The sequence below is a fragment of the Athene cunicularia genome, assembly GCF_003259725.1.
Source record: "Athene cunicularia isolate RWA chromosome 24 unlocalized genomic scaffold, athCun1 chr24_part1, whole genome shotgun sequence".
Taxonomy (NCBI): domain Eukaryota; kingdom Metazoa; phylum Chordata; class Aves; order Strigiformes; family Strigidae; genus Athene; species Athene cunicularia.
The window spans coordinates 5,504,903-5,513,948 of record NW_020799132.1 but is presented as its reverse complement, the minus strand read 5'-3'; the positions used below and the strand labels follow the sequence as shown (position 1 = coordinate 5,513,948).

The 9,046-nt window shown below is 59.4% G+C and overlaps 3 protein-coding genes across 6 annotated transcripts in view; all 3 read left to right on the top strand.

The window, feature by feature from the left end:
* The first annotated feature begins 6 nt into the window (after window positions 1-6).
* Window positions 7-5,149, top strand: HINFP (histone H4 transcription factor). Its single transcript, XM_026863671.1, has 9 exons — window positions 7-193; window positions 435-661; window positions 851-962; window positions 1,459-1,611; window positions 2,193-2,270; window positions 2,361-2,481; window positions 2,595-2,733; window positions 3,034-3,158; window positions 3,848-5,149. The coding sequence occupies exons 1-9, from the start codon at window positions 31-33 to the stop codon at window positions 4,368-4,370; spliced, it is 1,641 nt and encodes a 546-aa protein (XP_026719472.1). The 5' UTR covers window positions 7-30; the 3' UTR covers window positions 4,371-5,149.
* Window positions 2,448-9,046, top strand: part of ABCG4 (ATP binding cassette subfamily G member 4) — a 15,531-nt gene continuing 8,932 nt past the window's right edge. Inside the window, exons 1-2 of the mRNA XM_026863670.1 lie at window positions 2,448-2,454; window positions 4,783-4,786. The gene's annotated coding sequence lies outside the window, so the exon portion shown is untranslated. The remainder of the gene's footprint in view (window positions 2,455-4,782; window positions 4,787-9,046) is intronic.
* LOC113488496 (sushi, von Willebrand factor type A, EGF and pentraxin domain-containing protein 1-like) lies at window positions 6,385-8,915 on the top strand. Of its 4 annotated transcripts, none has more exons than XM_026863685.1 (5): window positions 6,385-6,672; window positions 7,006-7,110; window positions 7,392-7,577; window positions 7,740-7,973; window positions 8,070-8,915. In XM_026863685.1, the coding sequence occupies exons 1-5, from the start codon at window positions 6,609-6,611 to the stop codon at window positions 8,081-8,083; spliced, it is 603 nt and encodes a 200-aa protein (XP_026719486.1). In that variant the 5' UTR covers window positions 6,385-6,608; the 3' UTR covers window positions 8,084-8,915. The 4 variants fall into 4 exon arrangements, with proteins under 4 accessions (XP_026719486.1, XP_026719483.1, XP_026719485.1 ...); XM_026863682.1 differs by having other exon boundaries at window positions 6,390-6,672; window positions 6,976-7,110; XM_026863684.1 differs by having other exon boundaries at window positions 6,392-6,672; window positions 6,976-7,110; window positions 7,740-7,943.

Below are 9,046 nucleotides of genomic sequence, written 5' to 3'. Positions count from 1 at the left end.
CGCCGCCCCGCAGGGCCGGCGGCCCCGGCCATGCCGCCCGCCAAGGCCGGCGGTAAGGGCGCCCTGGTGCTGCAGTGCGAGTGGGAGTCCTGCACCTACGTGGCCTCGAAGATGGAGGAGTTTTGCGAGCATGTGGCCCAGCACCTGCGGCAGCACCTTCCCGGGGAACACCGCGACGAGATGGACCCTCTCGGTAAGGAGCCAGCAGCCTCTGCTGCTGTGGCTCACCGGCCCTCTCCCTTCCCCGAGGTGTTTCGTTGTGACAGAATCCTCTCTCCGAGGAAGCAGCGCTGCCTGTTGCAGGACTGGAATCTCTTGAATTAAAAAAAAAAAAAAAAAAGCCGCGGTGGTTCACTGTCTCTGAGAGCCTGAGCTTTACTTGGCGAGTTTCCATCAGGCCATTATAGCCTGTGTATCTCCTGTTTGTGTTGCAGAGGAATACACGTGTTTGTGGCAGGAATGCGGTTTCTGTTCCCCGGAGAGCTCTGCTGACCTCATTCGCCACGTTTATTTCCACTGCTACCACACCAAGCTGAAGCAGTGGGGGCTGCGGGCCCTGCAGAGCCAGTCGGATGTGAGCCACTGCCAGCTGGACTTCCAGAGCCGCAATATCATCCCCGAGATCCAGGAGAACTTTCTGTGCCTGTGGGAGTACTGTGAGGTGAGAACAGGGGATCCGGTTTCGCTTTCCTGTGCGTTCTCTGTGATGTGGCAGCAGGGGGAAGGAGAGCTGCTGTTGTCCTGCAGCTCACCTGCCCGCCTCTGGGCTGTGTTTGTACCTCTGTGAAAGCGCCTGTTGTGCTCTGGCAGAGCTCTTCACCCTGTTCTGTCTCTCCTTTCTCCCCAACAGCGATCATTTGATAATCCTGAGTGGTTCTATCGGCACGTGGAGGATCACAGTTTCTGTTCAGAGTACAAGGCAGCGGGGAAGGAAAACCATGTGGTTGTCTGTGGCTGGAAAGGTTAGTGCCTGCACGCGAGGCCTCTCCGGCGAGCTTGGCGCAGGGCTGGATTGCATTTGTTGGAGGGAGAACTCTGCGCTCCTTGGCAGGGTGCCAGGGAGCCTCTTGAACTCCAAAAATATGCGTGTGTGGTCCTAACAGTGAAATGTTCCTGTAAAATTTCCTTCGGGGGGGAGGGGAGTCCAGTTGAGTGCTTAACATTGAACTCTTTGTTCATGTTAGTACCTAGAAGAAAAGGCTCCAGTCTATCGTTTTCAATAATTTTTCTCTCTTGTGTTTTTTGCAATTGCCTTACCTGCTTGCAGTGGTGGGGGGTGCCCAGGCCGGTTGTACACTGGTGAGCTCATCCTGCCGTGGCCCTGCTCTGTGGGCTTTTTGGAGCAGGGAGTTCATCCTCGCTAGTCAAAACAGAAGCAAGAAGCCTGCCGTTCAGTCACGCTGCGGATTGTGGCCTCTGCATGAAGGATCTTAATGACATTCTGTTGTTTCTGTTTAGACTGCGACTGCACCTTCAAGGGGCGCTGCAAACTGCGGGAGCACCTGCGCAGCCACACGCAGGAGAAAGTGGTGGCCTGTCCTACCTGCGGGGGGATGTTTGCCAACAACACCAAGTTCTTTGACCACATCCGCCGTCAGACTGCGTTGGACCGTAAGCTCCTGCGGGCCGGGGAGGAGCGGGACTGTGAGCAGTCCTCTGCCTGAGCCTTTTGGTTTGCTGGAGCTGCCTGTTCTCTGTGAGCAAAGGGCAGGGGTGTGCTTGGAAACAGCCTGGCGTCCCCGGACAGTGGGAGCTCCGACACTGCTGAATCTCTGAGAGGTGTCTGGCAGAGGCAGGGGGGCTGGAGGCTGCCCAGGCTCTCGCTGCTGCAGCCAGAGCTGTTCCTCCTGTGGGGACCCAGGACTGAAGTCAAAGGCAGCAGCTGGGCACTTGCAGCAGGACTGGGATTTGCTTGTTGAGTTCCCTTGTGCTGTGCTGCCAGGGCGTGTGGGGGCTCCCCAGTTCCTGCGCTGGCAGCACGAGGAGGCTCTGCGCAGGGGAGGCAGCCTGGGCTTTGCAAGTGGTTTGGGTTTTGTTTGCCTTCGTGTCTGCGATCTCTGCCTGGAGAGAAGGGTTCCCAGTTCCACTGTAACTGCCTCTTTTTCTCCCTTGCTGCTCTTTGTGCTGCTCTCTTTGCTTTAATCTCTTTTCTCATCACCCCTTCCCCTTTCTCCCTGGCCCCGATGCTGCAGAGCAGAGGTTTCAGTGTTCTCACTGCTCCAAGAGGTTTGCCACAGAGAGGCTGCTCCGTGACCATATGAGGAACCATGGTGAGTAAAGGCTTCTCCCAGCTGAGGCTCTGAAGAGCGTGTGCTCTCCCGTACTTTGTGGTAACGTTTCCCACCCGTCCTTTCGCACAGTGAACCACTACAAGTGCCCTCTGTGCGACATGACCTGCCCCCTGCCCTCCTCCCTGCGCAATCACATTCGTTTTCGGCACAGCGAGGAGCGGCCGTTCAAGTGTGACTACTGTGACTACAGGTGAGGACCAGGGCTTTCTGTTTTTCCAAACCGGTGACAGAAAAGCACCCAGAGGCACGTCCGTGTGCGTGCTACACGGTCTTCAGCTTTGTCCCCTTGTAATTTCCTTTTAGCTGCAAGAATCTCGTTGACTTGAGGAAACATCTGGACACTCACAGCAAAGAGCCAGCCTATCGCTGCGAGTTTGAGGCTTGCAGCTTCACTGCACGTTCCCTCTGCTCCATCAAACTGCACTACCGGAAAGTCCATGAGGTGGGAAGGGAGCAGAGGGCTGTTCTGCTGTGTACTGTCTCCCAGTGAGGCTGAGAACTGCTAAGTGCAACATGCTGTACAGAAGCATGAGGAAAAAAAAAGCTAAAGTCATGTGATGTGCCTCAGGCTGACCAGGGCTGTAGGAATGTGAAGTTGAGTTGCGTTCCTCTCGTACTGCTGCAATGATACGTCATGTCAGTCTTCTCAGAGAACCTGATTCTTCCTTCCATGCACACGCGTGGGTACCAGGCCCTCTGATCAGGCTCATGGAGTATTCACATCCCTCTCTCTGCCCTTCAGGGTGACTCAGAGCCCCGGTACAAGTGCCATGTCTGTGACAAATGCTTCACACGTGGAAACAACCTCACTGTCCACCTCAGGAAGAAACACCAGTTCAAATGGCCCTCGGGTCATCCTCGCTTCAGGTACTGCCCATCCTTAGCTCCTCATTTCCTCCTCCCTAGTGCAAGAGACAGCTGGAGCTGCACCCTGTGTCTTGCTGGAGCAGAGACCTGGCAGTGCTTGGGCTCTGATGTTTGCCTGTAATGTGCTCAAGACCCATTTCCCAGTGGCTGGGAGGCGCTGGGCAGCAGGCATTCTGTGAAATCTGGCACAGTGACAGCAATGCAGGGTGGCAGCTCTGGCAGTGGGTCAGAGGTTTAGGGGCAAGGGCAGAAGCGATGCTCTCACAGCTGCATCTGGTGGGACGCTTCTGAGCTTGGCGGGGGCCAGGTCCAGGCGTCCCGCTCTAGGAAGAGTTAGTGTCTTGAGAGATGCCTCTGCTGCATCCTCTCTAGGAAGCTCCAGAGAGTTTCCAGAGCCTAAAAGCTGGTAGGGGAAGAGGATGGACTTCAAATGCTCCCAGTGAAACAGAGTGGTGGAAGTAGATGGCCTTGGGAGATAAGAGGCCTATTGGAAAGCTCAGAAGCTGCCACATGGATGTGCTTTTCAGGGTAGGGCTGAAGGGTTTTTATCTTGCCTGGTGTCATCTCTGTAGCACTGGGCCTTGGAAACGAGGATGTAGTGCCTCTTGGCTGCTGCTTCAGGCTGCTCCTGTCTCTAGGGAGGGGGCCGCAGTGTGATGGCTCCGTCACCTCTGCCTGTCTCCGCTCAGGTACAAGGAACACGAGGATGGCTACATGAGGCTGCAGCTGGTGCGTTACGAGAGCGTGGAGCTGACGGAGCAGCTACTGAAGGATGGAGAGAAGCAGGGGGAGGCACTGGATGGCTCGGCTGAGTGTGTGGTGCTGTCTGAGGGTGAGGGCAACCTGCAGGGCATCATTCTGGAGGCCCCGCCAGAGGCTCCACTGGTGGAGAACAGTATCACTCAACTGCAGGTGGCCCCGCTGCGCCCAGCCCCTTGCTCTGCTGACAACCCTGAGCCAGCACGGCCGAGCACCTTCCCAGGAGCAGCGCTGTCATCGGAGCAAGAACCTGGCACCCCCGCCAACCCCATCATCCGTGTGGTGAACCGGACCAACGAGCATGGGGAGAGCGAGACTGTGTATTATGTCATGGCCAGCACATCCTCCGAGGAGCAGGTGGCAGCACCCAGCGGGCTGGCTATGGAGCTGGAGGAGAATGTCATGGACCGTCTGCAGAAGACGGCCGAGGAGCTGGGCATCCAGATCGTGTGAGGTGCTCGCCTGCCTCGCTGCATGAGGAAAACTTGGGCCTCCATGGGATGTGCTGGTGGGGGAGGTTGACAAGTGCTTGGGGCAGAGGGCTGAGCTTGTCTTCACCTACGTGCAGCTGGCTGGCTTCCCACTCTGCTGCCCCAGCCTCTGGTTAGCGTGGGGAGAGGGGAAGGACAGGTCTCTCAGTTGCGGATCGAGTGATCTGAGCTGGAAAGAGCTGTCTGTCTCCTCTTCTTGGGGATTAGGGACTAGCAAGCCTCTCCCACCCTTCCAGGAGGTTTGGCCTTAGCCTGACACAGGCCTTCCCCTCCTGGTCACTCGCTGGTGACGTGGTTCCTGCTGCTGCTGCTGCACAGCTCAGTTGTCAGAGCCTGGTCCCCAGCTAGGATGTCCCCAGCTAGGATGTCCCCAGGCAGGGTGGCGTGCTGAGCAGACACTGCAGCTGAAGCCTCTTCCCTGGGGAGATGTGTGGCCCTCAGCAGGGGCTGCGTCCATACTTTGTTCTCTAAGGGATGGCACGCTCTACTTCTGCCTTCATCGGCACTTCCCCGTGCATCATCTTTCCTGGGTCATTCAGCTGGTGCTGCTGGTGGTGGCTGCACCACCGGTCTCTGGGAGGAGAGGGCTGGAGGCGCGGTCCTGCCCTGCAGCACTGGGGGATTGGGAGCTCCTTAATGCTTTTGTCCTTCCCTGGGTTTCCTCCCCATATTGGGGCTTGGGCTCCTGGTTGGGCAAAGTGTACTTTGGCGATACAAATAAAAGTCAGACTGCCAGGCCAAGCAGTGTCTGGTGTCTGTTTCGGCCCCGTCCCTGCCAGCCGTGGCACGTTGTGGCGAGAGGATGAGGGGGAGTTGCCTAGAGCCTTCGCCGTGGGAGGTGGGCACTGAAGAGCTGCCAGGGCCTCTTAACATGTCCTCTGTGCTGCCACTTGGTGCCTCAGAGAGCGCGTTGTTCCACGTCCCCAGAGGTGGCACTGGAAGGCCGGGTTTAGCTCTGGCACTCTTGTTCCCTGCTGTCCTGAGTTTGATTTTTGCTGCCTCCTTCAGGGTGTGAATGTCAGCTGCCTGCGATGTCATTTTTTGACTACAGAGAGTAGCCTGGGCTTGTGAGCAGAGCCAGCTTACCCTTTGTCGTGAGTTGGATGGGGACGGCGTGAAGCTGGTGTCCCCGGAGTGACGCTTGGGCCCACACTGCCCTGTGTGTGGAAGAGCTGTGCCCAGATGGAGGCAGGGAGGTGCCCTGCTGATCTGGGCTGGACGCTGACTTTTTACTCCTCGCTTCCTCTCTCAAGCAGTTCAGCAAAAGCTGTTGGAATTCCAGGTTAATGGAGGAAATCACTTTATACTAAACCCTTGGCCACCTGTTCACTTTCTAATTCCAAACCCAGGGGGTGTGATTGGTGACTGTGCCCTTGGGATGGGGCGATGGGAGCAGCCCCTTAGGCCCGCGCCCTGGGTGCAGGGCAGCGTGCTCCGCGGTTGCTGGGTGAGGAGAGGGGGTGAAGCGGGCAGAGCTGCCTGCTGAGGCCCTGTGGGGACGTCTCCTGCTGCTGGATCGGGGTGGTGGGCGGCGTGCGCCCCGGTGCCGCTCTCTCCAGGGTGCCTCCTGGGGGGCTGGTGAAACTCAGGTGGGGTGGTGTGCTGGGCACCCTGTGCTCGGGGGAGGCAGTGCAGGAGGCAGCTGCTCTCCCAGCAGCCCTGAGCACGCGCTGCGGGAGGACGCCGCTCTGGGGACAGAGCTCCTGGGCTGCTGACGTGTGGCTGGGCCTTGCCCAGCCTTCCCGGCCCCTGCCTGGCCCTCGCTCCCTGGTGCTTGGCAGAGCTGGGCTGAGGATATCTTCGAGAGAAGGGCCTCCGGCCAGGTTTGCATTCGCAGCACTTGCAGCTTGGCCCTCGTGCCAACATGCAGGGCTGGGGGCTCTGCTGCCAAGGCTGTGGCTGCGCCTGCGTTATCTTGGACTACAGGGCTGCTGCAGGGTGCGAGTGCTTGGTGTTGGGAGCGGAGGCAAGGCTGCGGTGGCTGGAGTTGTCCCTTTAAACACTGGGTCCAGGGAGGGTAATCTGCCAGAGATTATCTGCTGGCGAGAGGATTGGCATTAAAGGGAACGTCTCCTCCCTTCCCCCGTGTCCTACAGCAGCCCCTGTCCTGTGGGGATGGAAACCAAGTTCACTTTCTCTTGGGCAAGCAGCGAGTGGCCTTTGGTCTGAGGGGCAAGGGGAGGAGGGCAGTGTGTGCGCTATGGGACTGGGCCCCCTCTTCCTCGCTGTGCTGGCCGTGCTGGTCTCCTGTGAAGACCCAGAAGGTAACAGGGTGTTGGGGGCAGAGAGGCTTTCAGGGTGCCCCAGAGCCGCTGGTAACTGGCTGGACTGGTCTTCCCCAGCTGGGAGCAAGAATTTTGTCACGTCCCCGTGCCGAGGTGTGGCACAGGGGAAGCTGGAGCTGACTTGCAGAAATGGGGGTGCTAGTGGGTGCACTGCTGACCACAGCAGGGGTTGGGGGGTGGGCTGGGACTTTGTACCACCTCCCTGTGGGTCTCTGAGGGCTGGGGAACTGGCGGGAAGTGTGATCCCCAGCCCTAGCCCTGTCCTGCTCCCTGCAACACCAGGAGACCCGGATACTTACTGGTCTGGCACAGCACCCATCTGCTTCGGGGTCTGCAAGGGGAAGCACAAGGAGCTGAAGAGGAGCCAGTGTGGGAATGGCAGCTGCTGCTGGCTGGGCTACAAGTCCTTCTGCAGAGGTACAGCCAGAGTGGGGAGACAGGGGGGCCCTGGGGCTGGCTGCGGGGCTTGGCACAGCCAGCCTGGGGAGGGCGGGTTTTGTGCCACGCACACGCGCGTGGTGGAGTCTCTCCAGCAGCCTGGTCCTCGGGCCACAAGAGGACGCAGCCTGGGGCACCCGCAGATCCTGGCCAGCATCCTTGTCTTCACCCAGGGCCCGCAGCCTTGCCTGGGTGCATCCCCTTGGGCTGACGTTCCGCCGAGCAGGCTGCGCAGGGCGCTAGCCGCGGGCTGCCCTCAGGAACCTCCCTGTCCCCAGTGAACTGCGGGCGACCCGAAACGGACTTGGACTCGGTGGTGTACGGCAACGACTGGTGGGTCGGCTCGGTGGTGCGGTACAGCTGCCGGCCTGGATTCCTGCTCCTGGGGGACCCGGCCAGCTCCTGCCAGTCTGATGGTCGCTGGACCCCCAAGCCCACCTGCCTTCGTGAGTACGGCCGGGTGTCGTGCTGAGCCTGAGGGGGCATCCTGCCTGCGTGGGGAGCAGGCAGCAGGGCTGCAGGCATGTTTCCAACCCCTCTTTTCCCCCCAGCTTGCTGCGGGAGGGCTGGTGGGCACCCCGTCATGTGCTCTGGCCCTGCTCTTGCAGGGATCTGCCTGCGAGGTCGTATCGAGATCAGCGAGCAGGACATTACCGGGAGGTGCTCTTCATCCTGCAGCACCCAGGCCCACCTGGGAGCTTTCCTCAACCACAGCTGCATCAAGATCTCAGCCTGTGTCACCAAGCGCTCAGGCTGGGTGCGCTGGTTCCAGCGCTGCAACACCTGCGAGTGTGACTGTCATGTCCCGTGCGGTGAGTCCCGGTTGCGGCCGCCTGCCTTTGGTAAGGGTCTGTCTCGCTCTTTTGTGGGAAGGGTTGACACTGAGAGCTGGGGGCTGCCGGACAGCTCAACATCTGCTGCTCTTGCTCTCCTGACAGCTTCCTCTGGGTAGAGCTGGGCTGTCCGGGGCTGTGGCCACTGGCCTCATGCCAAGGGAGGCTTCCAACCTGGATGTCTGCTTCCCTTTGCCACGTCTCTCCATCGCTGCCCTCCTTCCGTGAGCTGCATCCATCCCAAGGCTGTCATCCGAGGGGAGAGGAAATGTTTTGGACTCGCTCTCTTGCAGGGCTGCCTTCCTGCCTGGCCCCATCCCATGACCCTTCCACTGTAGGAAGGCCCTTGCCGGGGACCAGATGGATGCTGAACGTGCCCATGGCGCTGACCACCGAGCCTTTCTGGGCACTGGACTCCCATCCCTGCTGGCCTTCCACCTTGAAATGACTCCACAGCAGGATGCTGCAGCAGCTGCTGGTTGCTGTATGGCCACCAGCTTGGTCTCAGGGGCTGCCAGCCCAGCCTTGGGCAGTTGGGAAGGCTTTAGCATCAAAGGGGTTCGCTCCCAGGCCCTGCTTGTGCCCACCCGCAGGGCAGCAGGGCTGGCTTGCCCTGCACAGAGGGGGCCTGGGCTGAGACCTGCTGACGGTGAGTGCCCTGAGGATGGGAGTCAGCGTGCTGAACGCAAACTGGATGGGTCCGGCATGTCTTTTGCTCCATGAGGAGATGACTTAAGACTTCCTTGTGGAGCCTGGCTCCATGACTACCTCCTCGTGCCCTCCCCCTGCCCAGCCTGTGGGCTGCCCTGTCCTGCAGGTCTCTCCTCTGGCTGGATCCTGCTTTGCCAAGGAGCCAAATCACTGCCCAGCCCAAGCTTAGCTGTGGGAGGGGAAAGCTCTCCTTGGTTCAACAGATGGGTTTTTAATTAATACTTTTGTTAGTGCCACTCATTTCCATATGTCTTTCATGTTTAAGTGCTGTGGTGGGTGAGAGGTGTGAGTAACAGCGAGGATGGAGCCAGGCGTGGAGCTGCGGAGGGTGGAGGTGCAGGGGGGATGAAGCGGGCAGTGTGTGCTGGGGG

Bases quoted from the DNA above. Each gene is read 5' to 3' on its own strand.
- HINFP (XM_026863671.1), top strand. From the start codon at position 31: ATGCCGCCCGCCAAGGCCGGCGGTAAGGGCGCCCTGGTGCTGCAGTGC. The intron at 662-850 runs GTGAGAACAGGG...TCTCCCCAACAG, and splicing joins GCCTGTGGGAGTACTGTGAG to CGATCATTTGATAATCCTGA. The intron at 3,159-3,847 runs GTACTGCCCATC...GTCTCCGCTCAG, and splicing joins TCGGGTCATCCTCGCTTCAG to GTACAAGGAACACGAGGATG.
- LOC113488496 (XM_026863682.1), top strand. From the start codon at position 6,609: ATGGGACTGGGCCCCCTCTTCCTCGCTGTGCTGGCCGTGCTGGTCTCC. The intron at 6,673-6,975 runs GTAACAGGGTGT...CTGCAACACCAG, and splicing joins CTCCTGTGAAGACCCAGAAG to GAGACCCGGATACTTACTGG. The intron at 7,111-7,391 runs GTACAGCCAGAG...GGCTGCCCTCAG, and splicing joins CTACAAGTCCTTCTGCAGAG to GAACCTCCCTGTCCCCAGTG.